This window comes from Carassius gibelio, chromosome A8, assembly GCF_023724105.1.
Source record: "Carassius gibelio isolate Cgi1373 ecotype wild population from Czech Republic chromosome A8, carGib1.2-hapl.c, whole genome shotgun sequence".
In the NCBI taxonomy this organism is placed as follows: domain Eukaryota; kingdom Metazoa; phylum Chordata; class Actinopteri; order Cypriniformes; family Cyprinidae; genus Carassius; species Carassius gibelio.
This window is the reverse complement of record NC_068378.1, coordinates 17,583,171-17,601,267: the sequence shown is the minus strand read 5'-3', so window position 1 is coordinate 17,601,267 and position 18,097 is coordinate 17,583,171. Positions and strand designations below refer to the sequence as shown.

General features: G+C 37.3%; 1 protein-coding gene across 1 annotated transcript in view; it reads right to left on the bottom strand.

The window, feature by feature from the left end:
* The window catches only part of LOC128018707 (membrane-associated guanylate kinase, WW and PDZ domain-containing protein 1-like), a 46,074-nt gene that overhangs the window by 4,823 nt on the left and 23,154 nt on the right, over positions 1–18,097 (bottom strand). The window contains exons 5-16 of the mRNA XM_052604416.1: positions 16,979–17,152; positions 15,237–15,414; positions 14,713–14,783; positions 13,513–13,680; positions 10,960–11,449; positions 8,740–9,250; positions 8,581–8,644; positions 7,680–8,078; positions 2,840–3,040; positions 1,957–2,030; positions 1,467–1,610; positions 1,173–1,311 (exon numbers count right to left, since the gene is read on the bottom strand). Of these exons, the coding sequence (XP_052460376.1) occupies positions 1,173–1,311; positions 1,467–1,610; positions 1,957–2,030; positions 2,840–3,040; positions 7,680–8,078; positions 8,581–8,644; positions 8,740–9,250; positions 10,960–11,449; positions 13,513–13,680; positions 14,713–14,783; positions 15,237–15,414; positions 16,979–17,152 (2,613 nt within the window). The remainder of the gene's footprint in view (positions 1–1,172; positions 1,312–1,466; positions 1,611–1,956; positions 2,031–2,839; positions 3,041–7,679; positions 8,079–8,580; positions 8,645–8,739; positions 9,251–10,959; positions 11,450–13,512; positions 13,681–14,712; positions 14,784–15,236; positions 15,415–16,978; positions 17,153–18,097) is intronic.

Below are 18,097 nucleotides of genomic sequence, written 5' to 3'. Positions count from 1 at the left end.
TTATTCCCTGCAATCTCAGCCTCACTAAAGGTAAAGGTGAGAAATGTGTTTGCTGCTTTTCTGAGTCCTTGACTAAACTACACTGTCAGTGAAACAATGGCATTAGTGTTTTGTTGCATTAATGTTTTGGTAGGGAATTGCCGGTACCAGTTCTTTATGGTTATTTTGGACCTAAAGTACATCTCAAACAAATATTTGGATGACTTCGGGGAAACTCTGCAATGATTGTTCTTTATCAGGGCCACAATTTAACAGAAGAAAATGGGCAGCAGTTACAACAAAAGCAACATTCCCATTCAAAGGGTTTTCAAAAATTTAGTTGTGAATATTTCACAAAGAAAATTCTCCTGTGAATTCTGTAAAGTTAATTTTGTATAAACTTAAAATAAAAATAATTATATATATATATATATATATATATATATATATATATATATATATATATATATATATATATCTTTAATATTATTTAATATATATATCTTTAATATTATTTAATATATTTATTAATATTATTTTATTACACATTTATATAAATAAAATGACACCCCTAGTTACTTGAAACAGAAAAAGCAGAATGTAAAAGGGAGCATGACAACTGTTAAGATCTCAAAGTGAACATTAAGAAAGAAAAAATGACAACCAACAGGAACGAGGAACTGTTACCAACCGCGTGTTTTCTGTCCGGCCGATGACATAGAAGCAAGGCTCGCCCTGCTTCGAGTTAGTCATACAAAGAGATAAGCTGGAAAGCTCCACTGGATCAGAGTTTAAGAGAGAGAAACAGAGCAGAAGTATGAAGTAGTGAAAGACAGCAAGAGAAAGAAAAGAAACAAAAACATGCAGAGTTGCAAAAAATACAGGTAGGAAGCTTTAGTCTGACCATGGGGGCACCAAAGGATGAAGCTTATATCCTGAATGCTTTTAGAAAAGCCCTGAATGTCTTTTTTCCACTAGATTTTCATGGGAGGATGTATCATTTCAACATATGAGCTCCAAATATCCTTTTACCCTCCCATGACCCTGACTAGAAAAATGTCTACAGATAAGCCTGGTAACCTTCAGAAGGAAGCACAACTTTTGTAAAAAATATTTCCAGGCATCTGTCGGCCATTACTCATATCAAAACCTAAATTTCTCAAACCCTCTCCATTACTCTTGTCTCCCCTCACCATAATCTGGAACGTATCCATTGCCTTTCTTCAGTACGAGGTGTATCCGGGCTCCTCCCTTTCGGATCTGCTCTACAGCCTGGCTGTGTGTCATTCCAGCTGTGTTGTCTCCGTTGATCTCCACGAGCTGATCACTCACCTGCAATGCGAGTCAGCAAAACCCTCTGTGACTCAGTGTAATGTCAACAACACAATCAAATCCCAGCATCACTCAGCATAATCTTGTAATCATTTTTGCCCCAATAAAATTAAGTTAGTGCATGTGTGATAGTTTGTGTATGTGTGTAAACTGACCTGTATTTTCTGACTGCGTGAAGCTGGTCCACCCTCCATCAGACCGAGCACGTACAGACCCATGTTATACTCGCTTCCACCTCGCAAACTAAAACCAAACCCTGTTGTCCCCCTCTCAAGATCAACGCTATAAAACTGGGAATCCTGTGGAGAGAGAGAGAGAGACATTTTCATAAGCAACTTTATATGGTGTCAGGTATGAAATACTGGAAAGTTGCAGATAACATGCTACAGTCATGCAGCTTATAGGACATCGAATATTAAATAGAAAATATAATATTAATTATATTTTCACACTGTAGGAGCATCAAAAATGGTTGCCAGTTACAGAGATGCACTTTCCCTGCACATTTGTGTGAATTTGAACCTAAAGTTCTGAGGTTGATGGTAAAAAATAAAATAAAAAAAAGTCTATGGAACAAAATTATTCCACGACCACGACCCATTTAAATATATCTGTACATTTCTGTATACATGCATGTAGTCTCACCTTTTGCTTGGCACGATGCCCATTTCTTAACCGACTCTCAGCATCAAAGTCAGGATACTCAGGCAGATTATTGTCTGAAATTAAAAAATAAAAATAAAAATAAAAACGACCTCTTATTTAGTGTCTTTACACGAGCACCCTCTTGTGGAAACTGTTGGAAATACACTAAAGGTCTCAGAAAGAACATTAATTCATAATATAATAAATAAAATATAACTAAGGGACATGAATTAGAAATATTCTATTGGTTTCATTATTTATTAATTACTACATAAATGTTCATTAATAAATAATATTATTATTAATAAACTTTATTTACAGAAAGTTTCTCAAGGAATTTTACGAAACAAATACCAAAATGTAAAGATATACACAAAAACAAATATGTATGCGTATGAACAACCATTCAAACATTTTTAAAGAATCCTTTAATTCAGGATGGTTCCAGTAAATGGATCAAAAATGACAGTGAACAGTTTTACATTTATATATCAAATAAATGCTGTTATCTTTCAATCTATTCATCAAAGAATCCTGAAGAAATCTGTACAGTTACAGTATATGCATATTTTAATCAAATTAAGCAGCACAACTGTTGTCAACATTGATTTTCTAAAATAATTTCTAAAGGATCATGTGACACTGACGACTAGAGTAATGGCTGCTGAAAACAAAGCTTTGCCATCAAAAGTTAATAATTTTTATTGTCTTTTTGATAAAGTAATTGCAGCTTTGATGAGCATAAGCAATTTCTTTCAAACACATAAAAAATCTTAACAACCCCAAACTTTTGAATGATAGTGTATGAACAAACATACCACCGAACCCACAGTCTAATTTTAAAAGTGAAATTAAGAGCATAGAATGAGTGTGGTGTGCTTACTAGTGTGAGAGCGTGGTATGATGGTGAGTCTGAGTGTGTTGCCGGCTCTGCGCAGTATCTGTGCGAGGTCTCTGTGGGGCAGCGTGACCACTGATCTGCCCTCCACGGCCTCCAGCTGATCCCCCGGCTGGATCTGACCACTGCGTGCTGCTGGGCTGCCCCGTCGCACCGTCACAAACCTGTGAGACACCAGAGACGAGGCTAAAGAGAAAAAAGAGACAGAAAGAAAGAGAGATATTCAACCTTTCTTCCATGCAAATAAAACTAAATTCTTTCTACTTTAAAATGGGTCACTTAATATATTTTCCCATTTGGTAAAACATGATGTGATGATAAAAGGGGCACATTTATGAATCACTGAATCAAAAGATGGTTAAACATCTGAGAGAAGACTGAACAAACTCTTCACTTTCATGTTTACATAACCATGGGACATTCTGGACCTTACTGCCAATCCTAGAGATAGCCACATGGCGATTCATTTCAGTACTGAATAGATGATGAGCAAAGTTGTGCAAATCTCAAAGCTTTAGCAGTTACATTACAGCACAACTCATAGTCCACGCTGAAACTCTTAAAAGAAATCACAGGCAGTTTTAAAAATCATAATCAAATTATTACTTTTATTTTTGTAGTTGTTTCTTGGAGTGAACTATTTTTTCCCACTCAAAATTAAACATTTTGACTTTCATTTCAGAACAATGACTTTAAGTTCAATCTGTTCCTCACACAAAACTACCACATTCCTAAAAAAAAAATAGTTCCATAGAAAATAAAAAAATGTATGACACGAGAGCAAATAGTGACACAGTTTTTATTTTTTGATGAACTATCTCTTCTTAAACTGAATATTTTGTGTTCTACATGAAAAAAATAAACATTGTGTGTGTCATTGTTCATTACAAAGTTTATTTTGACGTTCTCCATCACACTAAAAGGGGGGGGGGAAATCATTTTTCCACTCATTTTCACATTTCACAAAGAAGTTTCCAAAGCAAAAATCCTCTCAGAAAGAACAAGCTTGCTTTAACTCACCAGAATAAAATGTTCCACCTGCTAGTTGACATTGAAATCCTATGCAGCTATCAGGTTTATTGTACACCTGTGTTTGTTTGATTATTGTCTTCTCCTCAGTGTCCTAAGTTTCACTGTTGTTGTCCTTCGATGGGTCTGTACTCACTCTGTGTAGCCTATTGTTTGTTAAAGACGCTATGAATATGATGTTTTGTTCCACTCCAACCTCGTCTGTCCACATTATTCAGCCTTTCACTCTTGGCCAAACAAGAGGTTGGTTGCCAAGATTGTACTCTCAAAGACCTGCGTACAATTACCCTGAGCACTTGCCATCATGTTACACAGAGACAGTCAATTAGAGAAAGAAGAGAGAGAGACGTAAAACATCAGACAGCAGCAGGCTGAAATACTGCTCTGTTGCCTTAAGCTTTCTGCTCCATATACATCTTCGTTGGGAGATGGTTCTGAAATGATGTGAGAATGAAAGGCACATAAACACCAAATTTAGACTGACATGCAAGTTTTCATAAAAAAAGAACCCTGATGTAGTGACCAGCAGATCTGAATAAACATACTCTTTCAGCATTTCATAAAAGAAAAACATGTTAGAAATGCTCTCCTTATTAACACTCTGCTGTGTCTTTCAAGCGTAAGCCAAGAAACACTTCCTCACAACATAAAAGCCTTTTTTTAGATCTATACAGAAGGTCCTTAAGCAACCTCAACTCTAAGTCTGAAAACACCTCTATGATCTTACCGAGCTCTTGGATTAACATAACAGAATTTACAAACTAGTTTAACCAGCACTTCAGTTCAACTACTAACAGATTATCTGATATGTATGCACTTAATAAAGAGATAAATAAGCCAAGTATGGTGACCCATACGAATTTGTGCTCTGCATTTAACCCATCCAAAGTGCACACACACACACACACACACACACTGTAAACACACACCCGGAGCAGTGGGGAGCCATTTATGTTGCAGCGCCCAGTTGGGGGTTCGTTGCCTTGCTCAGTCGTGGTATTGCCAGCCCGAGACTCAAACCCACAACCCTAGGGATAGGAGTCAAACTCTCTAATCACTAGGCCACGACTTCCCCAGAGATGAACATAACAGGGATGAATAGAGTGGTACAGCTGTTTCTGACCCAGCTGTCTGAAAGAAAGAGAATTGCCCATAGGGAGTCAGAGTATTTTGGCTTCATAAAGTTATATGGTGTTTGTTACATAACTGTTATCAAATACTTCCCGTAATCCTAGAAATCCACATTATTATGAATGACACAGAGAAAGACGTGCGTGCTTTCTAAAGGTCAGGAAAAGGTCCACTTTCTATAGAAAATTATATATATATATTTTAGGGGTGATCCCTTCGATTTGAGGAGCCTGATTCGACTACCAATATTGAATATTCGCGGGCTGTTATGATTATGTCGGCTAACACGGCTAAGCTTCACAAAGCAGCATCAGCTGACCCTAGTACAACTTGTTCCTCTGAAAAATGGAAACAGGCATAGGACAACACCTTTAGGATATTGCACAAAGAGAGGATACAGATACGATACAGACAGTCTTGAGCATTGCCAGTATTGCCATGTGATACCGTCATTGTACTATGGTAATACAATGATATCATGTCCAAAGGATATCAACATTATTTACCAAGTATTTTCACAAAGTATTTTCAACATTCATTATTGTACCATGGCAGTACCAGGGGTTTGTTGAAAACCCCATCTAGTACCACATAAATACTATGGCTCATCATTGTACTATAGTACTACCAGGGAAGAGACAACTTTGGCCAAAAATAGGGTGATACTATGGTTCCATATGCAAAAACAATAAAACCACAACAACAACAACAACAAAAAAACATCATATTTTTTACTCTTTTTTTTTTTTTTTTGTAAATGTGCTTCAAAGTTTTTTTTCTGTTCGTAGCTATGGAAGTCTATAAGCAGAAATGTGGACCCTTGTACAATGTGGATGATTCTTTGTTCACTGGTCCAACACATCACAGAAGAATTAAGCCTTTTATTGGAACTGCAACTGGAAATATTTCAGGCATGTGAGAGCCCAGGTGAACCCCAGCTCCAGGACGCTCTGAAGTTAAGTATGAAAAGAACCCAGATATAATCAGAAGGGGAGCACTTCAGAAGAACTATCCTGGAGAGTTCAAAGACTACGAATACAATGCAACACACGCAAAACATACATCCTGTTCTTTCTGACATGAACCAACTGTTCCCATGCACCTGAATACACATATCTCAGGTCAAACAAACAAATCACGAAGCGTTCAGAGAAATATTTGAAAATCCACTAAATCACCGCTAAACTTGAAACAGCTGCAGATAATTTATCTTTTTGTAAAGTAAGCAACACCAAGGTCAATAATTAAGCAGAATACAGATATTATGAGAGTCCATAAGAGGTAAGATAGTATTTACGTTTCACGTCCTTCACCGTTTTCAGGGCAGACTGAAGCCTTTCCAGCATGTTGTCCTGATCCAGCTTCAATCCAGCTTCAAATCCAGAGAATTCCTGACACTGAGACTTTAATCTACATATAATATTACAAAACAGTGAGGAAATTGAGAAAAGAAGAACTGTTCAGGTGTTTTTCCTCCCTTTAGAGCAGAGACACTGAGGACACTTGCACTGGCAAAACTGAACTGAGGAAAAGAGAGAGGGGGAAAGACTGCAGAGAGAGCGGGAAAGAGAGGGAGGGAGGAGTGGTGAGTGAAAGCAAATAGGAGTGATTTAATACTATACTGAATCCTCTCACAAAAGCATCATGAGAAGGAACACGTGTGATATTTAAACCATGTATTGTCTAACAATATACACACACACACACTACTGTTAAAAAGATTGGTCTAAGAATTTTCTTTTTCCATATATACAAATGAATAATTGTATTCAGCAAGGATGCATTGAATTTTTATGTCTGATGCACTGAATTTAAAGGATGCATTGAATTGTTATGTCTGATGCACTGAATTTAAAGGATGCATTGAATTTTTATGTCTGATGCACTGCCTAGAAACTTTCACCTTAACATTTGGTTCTGTGAAGTACTGTAGCTACGTAAACTTATAGAAAATGTAACAAAATCATGTTACAAAAGAAACAATAAGACCCAAGTAACAGTGAACAAGTTTTGAACTAATAAACAACTGAACAAAGGCCAATGCTCAAGAAAAGAAATCAGAAAAAACTGCTCACTCAGGAAACAGTTTCATTATTTTTTTTCCACAAATACAAGAAGTGCTGGACACAAACCATGACCTCATTTGGACTTTAACTTATCTAACATTTATAGTACGAACGTTACCCTTCCACGTTTAGAGTAGTGAGGTACAAATCATACATGTACATTTATGGCTAATTAAAAACAACTGATAAATAGAGCGAAAGCCTCAAATCAGCAAAGCCTCAAATCAAGTTAAAGAAATCATAATTAGTCTCATAATTAAAGATTATTTGTGCACATGCTTATTGTATGATGATATGACTCAGATGACCAACATGCTTAGAGAGGTATTTTATTATGATTCACCTGGCCTCTTAACACGGAAAAAACAGTATTATATACTCTATTACTCTGTGATAATTACTTTATGCAGACAGAAAATAGAATAGAAAGTATATATTTCCAGAAACCTGATTTTGATCAAAAATAATGTTCAATTAATGTATAAAATGTTCATTTTTGGCTTCTAAATATCAGAATAACCAGAGACAAAACAAAGGCAACAAGGTCACATCCACTGGCCACAAACTATAAATGCAGGTAATGCGCAGTCTTTACTTACTTCCATTCATTACATCCTGGGATGCGATGACAAACCCGAATCCTTCTCCTGGTCTCCGTCTCAACTCCACATCCATCGCTCTGGAAGAGATCGGTCCCCTCGTTTCTACATGGCTTTTGGATAATGAGCCGAGATTAGAGGGAGCGGTACGGCTCCACTGAGCAGGTCCATCCTCGACTCCTATCCAGTTCCGGGGCTCTAGGGTCAGGGTCACGGGCACTGAGTCCAGGAAGCTGGTGCTTTGGACCAGGTTGGGGAGGTCACTGCAGGGCGAGGAGGGAGAGAGGGGGTTCTGGCTGGGCACAGCACCATCGGAGGAAGGCGAGGTCAGATCAGGGGTGCCCAGGGATGGAGGAGGTCTCTTATAGGCATTTGGGGAGCCTGGGGAACAAAGAGAACCTGGGAGAGAACAGGAGCCGTGTGAGGGATGTTTTATTACAGATGCGTGCACTTTATTTCACGTCTTCTGAACTGTTGACAACAAACACCCGGTTACCACTGAAAAGGCTTGGAAGAGCAAGGACAATTTTAATATAACTTCGATTAGATTATTCTGAAAGAAAAAAAGTCATTTACACTTGGGTGAGGGTGAGTAGAAGATGGACATATTTAAATCTTTGGGTGAAATAACCTTTTAATTGCTATAGACATTGTTAAAATAACAATCAAACATTCATTATTAAAAATAACAAATGTTCAACAATTTTAATGTAGTATCGCAATGAATATTAATTTCTCACAGTAAACATAATAAAGTTGTGATGCCTAAATTCACATGTAGCATTTATGATTTTTAGTCATTTATTTAGTTAAAACAAAATTGTAAAGTGACCTTAAAAACAAGGTGGAACATTGGAATATTTTAAACAACTTATTCATAGACAGTGTGGAGGACACTCACCTCCTCTGTAAACCAGTAAGGCCACCTCACCCTGTTTGGTATGTTCTTGCAGCACTCGCTGCACCTGTTCAAATGAAAAAGTTAATATGCAAGGATTTGAATATGGACGGTTAATGAGGAAAAAGCTTCAGAAAGAGACCCGAGTAGTTGATTAATTACCTGTGCGAAGCTGAGGCTCTGTACATCAGCGCCATTAATTTTAATAATAGCGTCCCCTGGCTGTAGGGAGTGGCACTGTCGTCTGTCCCAAACTCTCTTCACCACCGCCAGTTGCCCTCCCTGCCCCCCAGCCGTCACACTGAAACCCATACCCCCTCCCTCACTCCTGCCCAAGGCCACAGGTACCAGCTCACCCACTCCCCCGCAGCCAACGCCAACTGGGGCTCCAGGAGACCCTAGGCCACCTGGAAGAGGTAGCAGGGGATTGTTGGCTGGACACCCGTTGAAACCACAGGGTGGGTGCTCGTTTGGGGGTGCAACAGCAAGAGATGTTTGGGGCAATGGAGGCCGCTGGGTGCTGGGTGCTACTGGCGGGGCGGTAGGACCCACCTCAGGCTGGGGCAGCGAGAGCACAGCAGAGGAGAGATCGCTCTCGGAAGACTTGGAACTATGATGGGCGTGAGAAGGAGCAGGAAGAGAATTGTTGTTGTAGCTTCGGACAAGGGAAGCTCTAGATGAAGTGTGGAAGAAATAAATGCTTGTGTAAAAAAAACAATATCATTAACAATAAAATAATAATTATAATTGTACTGTAATAATGATCATTAATGAACATGGTCATGATATTTTTATTATCGTTATAACAATGTTTATTAATTTTATTAATCATTATCATTAATAAAATATATTTATTCATATTAATTATTAGTGTTTTTAATAATAATAATAATAATAATAATAAAAATAATATGTTAATAAATATCCTAATTATTATTATTACTACTGAGCCTGGTTATGATACTATTAATAATGTTATTATTAACTGTGCTCATTAATTATAATAATTATCAATAATCATTTATAAACATGTTATAATAATAACATCACAAACTAGTTTTTAAATGATGATAATGATTAATAATCATGAACAATATATTATTATTTATTAATATTATTACCAGTGTTGGATAAGTTACTTAAAAAAAGTAATAATTACAAATTACTGATTTTTACTTGAAAAGTGTCATTTGATTACATTATGGATTACTTCATGTAAAAATTAATCAGATTACTACACACTACAAAGTAAAAATTTTATTTCTTTAAGTAACTTAATATTGACTGAAAAATATTAAAGGTATAAAAACAGCAACTTGACTTAAATATTTAATCTATTTCTAAAACTTATACATTCTTAGTTTAAACCTGCATAACAATTAAAAATGGGCATATACGGTGTTTTATATACAACATTGCTTGCTGAGTGTAAAGTATATGTGTATGCTTGCTTAACTGAGTTTAAACTGTGTGAGCATTTAAGACATTAAATTGAAAACGGTTCTGATAACATTTGAAAACAGTATTGATGAACATATAGTGCATATTTGAATGCTAAAAATGAATTTGGCTTCTTTGTTTACGGAGGTGGTGTGGGTGTTTACAGGTGTGTGCATCTCACGTGGATGATTACCGTATGAAAAGCATTCATTGCACGTGGTTGTGATCACATTACAGACAATGAGCTCAGATGGGAAAGACTGGACCTCGCATTGTTTTCATATGGATTACTTCATCAGAGAACATTTGTTTTAGATAAGACACTTCAAGCTTTTCACAGACGTGTTTATCATGTCGGTGTGTGAAGTATTCACTGAGTTTTGGTTCATTTTTTTGGTACATTTCAGAAAGAAGTTTGCAGAGACTGAGACAGCTGAAAGCACAACCTGTATTTTCTTCATTTTACAAAATAACAATCCTTTGTTGATATTGTGAGTGGACACAAATAAAAGTAGACTAGATTAAAATTATGTATTACGTATGTATGATCAAAAATAGCAAAAAAAATAAATAAATGTTTTTTTCACTGTTATTTTAAAAGGCATTTAATTATTTTTTTCTTAACACTAAACATTTGTAAAGTAACATAATTATATTGACTTTAGTATCTGTAATTAAATTACACAAATTTAAAATGTAATGTGTTACATTACTGCAATATTACATTAACTTACATTAATGTGTAACTCGTAATACCCAACTCTGATATTACCATGTTGATTAATGATAATTAGTATTATTAACAACAACAACAACAACGGTAATAATTAAAACAGTTATTATTAGTACTATCATCACAACCATGATCACAATAATAAATGAATATGGCTATTTATTAATAAAAACGATAACTCAACCAGTGTGAAACGTCATTCTGGTTACCTGCGTGTGACAAATGAGCTGACCTCCGTATCGCTATGACTGGAGCTCATCCGCTCTGATGGAGGGACATTTGAAGAAGGCACCGCCCCCAACCCTAAAGTCCCTCCCACTCCATTTTCATTGGCCATTGAGTATGAAGGCAGGGGTGCTGTGTTCCCATTAGCATCCAAGGACTCTTTCTGCATGCGGGGGTAGAAGTTGTTGTGGTGGGACATGGAGCGGTTGAGATTCACCAAGCCATACTGGTGTCCATCAGCATGCTGGACCTGGGTTTGAGTGGAACTGGGGGCCGCAGATTTGGTGCTGGTGGGGTCAGAAGGGGAGCAGAGGCTGGTTTTGGGGCAGCCATCAGGGTTATAGAGCATGGGGTAACCTCGACGGAGAACCACGTCTACACTGTGACCCATGGGGACGGATTTCAGCATTTCTACCACTTCTTTATGGGACAGACCCAGCACACAAGAGTCATTGATGTAAACTAGGATGTCCGCTGAGAGAGAGAAAGAGAGAGAGAGAGAGAAACATTTCTGTCATTTGTATTTTCACATGTGGGAAATCATAAGCAATCAGATTCTCACTTTTTGAGTACAAGTATTAACTGAAGTGACATTATGTGTGGCCAAGTATGGTGACCCAATTTGTGCTCTGCATTTAACGCATCAGTCAGTATTGAACCCATCACACAGTAGTGAACACACACCGTACACATCCACCCGGAGCAGTGGGCAGCCATATTCCTGCGGCGCCCGGGGAGCAGTTGGTATTGAGGGTGGAAGAGAGCACTGGTCATTCACTACACCCACCTACAAACTCTGCCGGACCTGGGACTCGAACCTGCAACCTTTGGGTCAGACTCTATAACTATTAGGCTGTCCCTAAAAAATGCCCTTAAAGTGTTCATAAAAAGAAGAATCTAATTTTCCTTAATCTTGGAACTGGAACGCTATTGCTTTTACAATTACAACAATTACTTATCAAACAGACGGAATTAGAAATAAAGGCCTGCCTCTAATAAAAGCCTGCTTCAAATAAAAGCCTGTTACCTTCTGTAGTTCAGGTAAATAAAGGCCCCGGCTTTTATTTGAGGAATTACGGTATTCAAACTAATGTTTGAAAGGGGCGGATGAAGGTTTTAACTGAAATGTTGATGAAATGTTTTAACAATGTCCCTGATCATTACAGTTTTACCTAAAGAGTTTGTCTGAAACTTTGTTTTGTGAAAATGGTAATGATAGAATAAATAATAACTAAAATCAATAGAAAATAATTTATCAACTAAACTTTCTTTCAACTAAAAAACTTTATTTTGGAACAAAAATTATAAACACAGGACTTTTTTTAAGGTACAATGTGACCCCTTTAAGGATAAGTGTGTGTGTCTGTGTGTGTGTGTGTGTGTGTGTGTGTGTGTTTGTTAGTACACATGAGTGGACAGTGCTGTGTATGAGACAAGCAGATTAAAACCTACAGGTCCAACTGGATTAAGAGCAGATGAGCAGATTCAAACCATGAGACCCTCCAAATCACCAAATACACACACACACACACACACACACACACTCACATTAATCTAATCCAGAGAGAGAGAGAGAGAGAGAGAGAGAAAGAGAAAGGTGTCTAGGGATTTCCTGTCAAAAAAAAAAGTGAGGATTGGAGGGATAGATTAAAGGATAGGCAGAGCAAGCAGCTCATGCTCATGGGGTAAAATCTATCTTTTATCCATTCAGTCCTTTTCTCTCCTGGCTTTTCTGCCATCTATAAATGATCTTAAATCCAGATCTAGGCATGAAAAGAGGATGTTAAAGTCAGCAGTACCATTATATCAGATTCACAATGTCCTTAAGAGCCCCCGGCAAAAATCTATGTGTTTTATTAAATTATTATATCTGTCATAAATCTATAAATATTTATAGAACTGACCGTCGAAGTGCCATCTCCTGTACTGCAGATTTATACAGAAGCAGTAAAAGCCATAGCCACTTTCTAAAAGAGTTTCCGAAAGAGCATACTTGTGTTGCCAGGATAATATGAATGCGTCATGCAGGAAAATCCTCAATTCTTTTTTATTTTATTTGACCAAATTTCTATTTAAATATTTAATTTTCTCATTGTGAAATTAAAATAAATTGATCCTATGTCATTTTTTCCTTTTAAATAACAAAAAAAGCTTTATTGAATCATCATCATCATCATCATCATAATATTAATATATATGTTTGTGCAAGGTGTCATACTGAGACAAGACATGAGCAAATTAAAATAAAATAAGGTCATTTTTATTTAAATGACAGAAACAGCTTTACTGAATAATAGTATATTAACAATAATAAAAATACAGTATTTTTATATGGCCATTAAGAAAAATGTATACCTTAATTCACCCACCATTGTAACAAATTGCAAACAGTTTAGATTTTAAAAGATTTCATTTTAGTTCCTAATGATCCCTTTCTTTAATTTGTTTTTAGTTTTTCATGTGGATAGTACAATACAGTGTAAGTTGCATTTGTGTTATTATTATAATTTTTGGTTAAGGACACTGGGTTAAACCACCTGTTTTGAGTGCAGACGGGCCTCCAGGGGTGACGCTGTACACCTGCAGGAACTCTCGAGGTCTACTGCCACCCACAATGTTAAAGCCAAACCCACGAGGCCCTTTCGACAGGCGGGTGTGTATGGAATAGCCCTTCAATTCAGATGGTTGGTCTGTGAATGCAGGTACTAAATGACACACGCACACACACACACACACACAACAAGCAGTGTAAGTATCTAAACATGGGATGGTAAGTCCACAGAGTTTAAACAATGCCTTTAAGCCTAAACGCCTACACTACAGTGTTTCTGGATGAAGCTGACTGCTAAACAACAGTGCCATCTGCTGGGATGTGGGTTATACTAGTTATACTCTGTATAAATTGTTCAATCACACACCTTTTCTATTCTAGAGTAAAATGTGCAGTACTCGCAAAATGTGGAGTATAAGACAGAGCACATTGTGAGGATACTGTTTCTCAAAATGCAATGCACTTACGTTGACTTCCCATTTACTGTGACACAATACCCACAAATATTAGTTTTTTTTCCCACTTTTTTCTTTTATTTAGTTTCACTCAGTATTTGTATCTGCCAAACAATATTTAGTTTCTTTCAAAATTGGATTTAAAAATTCAAAATAACCCTATTTACTTCCAGCATTTAAACTGGACTGCAACCGCTTAATTAAACAGGCAATGTGAAGAGGTCATGTGACAATGTAGATTACTACTTCTGAAACTCGCAAAATGTGTATGGCTTCACAATAGTAGGCAGTATACCAAAAAAACTACACACGATTTATTTGTCTAATTTCTAAAAGTTTATTTACTGTATGCACATAAATGTATCGGAACACATGGGCTTCATACACGTATGCATACTAACAGACATAATGACTTCTGAAGATCACTCAGCACAGAGGGGATAGCAGACATGACCTTCTCAAATCTAAGAGAGCGTGCTTTGAGTGATAGATAACATAAAAGGAAAAAGAGAGAGGAGAGGAGAAAGCGAGCAGGGAGAGACGAGGGGATCATGGAGGAGGTTTGAAAGGCAAAGGAAACAAGGGATATGATGAAGGCGTGAGAGAAAGACTAAATGGCTCCAGGAATGTTTGTCATTAATCTTTGTGTGAAGACTGCAGAGAGAGTGAGAGTATGTTTGGAGGTTAAAAGTGGAGAGGAACCAGGCTCACATGCACACATATGCACTTACACTCGGTCTTGCTGACAATCTCTTTGCCCTGAGTCCTTGGATCCAGCCAGCTTGTGATCTTTGAGTTATGGCTGAAAAATGAGAGAGACTTTTTTTCCCCCCACAAGGTTTCATCAGCAGCTTTAAGATGAAATACAACAGCAGTTCTTATAGCAATATTAATTAAGCTGGCTTAATTTTCATAGATAAAGGCAAAAATTATGCATTTTAATTGACGTGCATCTAAAGTTCAAGTCACCCTTTTTTTTTTTTTTTTTTTTTTACAAAAAACAGCATCAAAAATGCAAAATAATCATATTTACTTCCAACATGATAACTGTACGTCACCTGCTAAATAAAACATTTCTCACTGATGCACATCTTAAAGTTGTAGCGTCGCCTTCGCATGTCAAAATTCCAATGTGACATCATGTCAACTTTGAGTATAATCTTTGATTACTGAAGGAAGCAAATGACCTTCTGTCTCTATTCTTGCTCACTCTATTTCTCACTATACCATCTTATTTTTTCCCCTGCTGACTCACTTGATGTAATAGGGTTCACCCGTGTCACTGAACGTCAGCTCCCAGTTTTCAGGCAATGCTCCACCACGTCCTCCGTTCTCCATGGCAACCCCTCCATCCCGCCCACTGCCTGAGTCCCAAGTCTGATTAGGTGAGACTATGGTGGTGGGAGGGGCACTGCTGGCTCCTGCAGACCCCGCTGGGAAACAAAGTACAATGAACATGACATGAGATGTAGCCGTCTTGTATAATCTAAGTAACCACAGGACAGCGAGAGGTCACACTGTTACTGTTACGCTCCTCTTGCCAGCTCTAATATGAGAAAGGCATCAATCCTAAATACAATTCCATAGTTTTTAATGTCAAAACATTAAAAACGTTCAAGCATGTCCTAGTTGAGAAGACATAAATTTGTGCTCAATAACTGCTGGTTTAAAATACAAACCCAATTCCAAAAAAGTTGGGACACAGTACAAATTGTGAATAGAAACTAAATGCAATGATGTGGAAGTTTCAAATGTCAATATTTTATCCAGAATACATCATAGATGGCATATCAAATGTTAAAACTGAGAAAATGTATCTTTTAAAGGGAAAAATAAGTTAATTTTTTAAATGGCATCAACACATCTCAAAAAAGTTGGGACAAGGCCATGTTTACCACTGTGTGGCATCCCCTCTTCTTTTTATAACAGTCTACAAACATCTGGGGACTGAGGAGACAAGTTGCTCAAGTTTAGGAATAGGAATGTTGTCCCATTCTTGTCTAATACAGGTTTCTAGTTGCTCAACTGTGTTAGGTCTTCCTTGTCGCATCTTCCTCTTTATGATGCGCCAAATGTTTTCTATGGGTGAAAGATCTTGACTGCAGGCTGGTCATTTCAGTAGCGGTCTGGCAATGTCATTTTGGAAAATTCAATGTCTTCCCTAAAAGAGACATCATCTGCATGGGAGCATATGTTGTTCTAGAACTTGGATATACCTTTCAGCATTGATGGTACCTTTCCAAAAGCTGCCCATGCCACACGCACTCATGCAACCCCATACCATTAGAGATGCAGGCTTCTGAACTGAGCGCTGATAACAACTTGGGTTGTCCTAAGTGTCCAAAATGAGCCAATATTTGGCATGACATTTCAAAATGTCTCGCTTTCAACAATTAATATGTTATCTATATTATATTGTGAAAAAAATATAAGTTTATGAGATTTGTAAATTATTCCATTCCTTTTTTTACTCACAATTTGTACAGTGTTCCAACTTTTTTGGAATCGGGATTGTAACTGCAAAATGGTGATGTGAATTCAAGTCAAAACCAGAGCTGCTAGAAGGTTCAGCATGTCACACAAAACTCAACATACTATATACTGTACAGCATACAAAATTTAAACAAGAACACTAAAGTGACTTCTCACTGGCTTTTGTTTTATGTTAGGCTGTAAGTTTTACATTAGTTTTTCTATGGCTTTTAGAAGATAATGGTATTGTCTGTGTCACAGTGGAAAGAGATTTTTTTTTTTCTTTTTTAATGACCCTTAAGGGACCACATATAGAGGAAAATTTTAAAGGACCCAAACTTGTGCCTTGGAGTATACCATAAGTAACAGGTCCTGATAAAATAGAGAAATTCCCTATCTCAACAGAAAGAGTTTACCAAATATATTAAAGTACAATGAGAAAGGAAGTTTCCTGCATTTAAAAATATTTGTTTAAGAAAAAGCTCAGCAAATTTCAAAATAAAGCTGGACCAAACAGTAGAATACCTGAAAGACCAGAGTCTTCCTCGCTGTTATCACCTTCCTCCACTGCCTTTTCCAGGTTGCTGAGCGATTTGCTACGAGTACGGAAGTTCCTCAGGAGATTTCGATGTTCCTGGTATGTAATGGGGGGGCTGTCAGGACCAATGTGGACTGGCCGAGGTGTACCATAATAGTTCCCTGTGATGACAGAGTTATTTTAGAAAGGGCCTCTATGAAGCTACAATCGAAAAACTGTTCCAACCAGCAAAATTCAAAAACAATGACCTTTAGACACAATGTATTACATGTGCTAACTGAAACAGTCCTTGGCAAGATCTATTTTCTACCTAAAAACTATTGTCGCTCGAGTCTATATTTTTAAGCAGCCAAAGAGAATTGTGGACCAGAATATGATAATCAAAACAGCTCGACTCAGGAAGCTTAGGAACTTCAAGACCTCCATTTTCAAAAACACATTTTATCCAAAAAAAGGCATAAATCCAGCAAAATACAAGCCCTATCATGAGTACACTATTAACTTTGCCAAGAAAAATTGTTCTAAAAAAGCATTCAAATTTACACTTACTTGACATACAGACTAGTAAATGTATTTCTAATTCAGTACAAAATTATCCATTACATATTATATTATCAGCTTAACAATTTCAGTGAAATGTTTAAATTAACATGAATTAACATGAGCTATTTATGCCCCCTTTTCCTTGTACTGACAACACATACTCAAACTGGCATGAACTCCACAAGTCTGGCAAGACCTCCATAAAATCTGTTGATCCATGTTATCCTGCCTGATTTGAGTGAACGTTCCAAAAGATCATCTTAAAATTCTGACCATTTGTACCAAGGACTTCACATGTGTCACAAACGAGACAGGAGGCAGACAGGATGGACCGTATGTGAGTTTTATTAGCAGAATGCTCCGAACCAGACGGGAATATCAGAGTGAGAGCGAGTATGGACCAATATCAATACAACGGAACGATCTCTGATCACAGTAAGTGGAAGTGGAATCACCGAAGGAGGACTGAAGGCAGAAGAAGATTGGCCGATCTTTGAGGGTTCTCAGAAGATTCGCGGATTCTCAGGCGAGTGTTGAGATAGAGTCTGTAAGCCATGTAATGA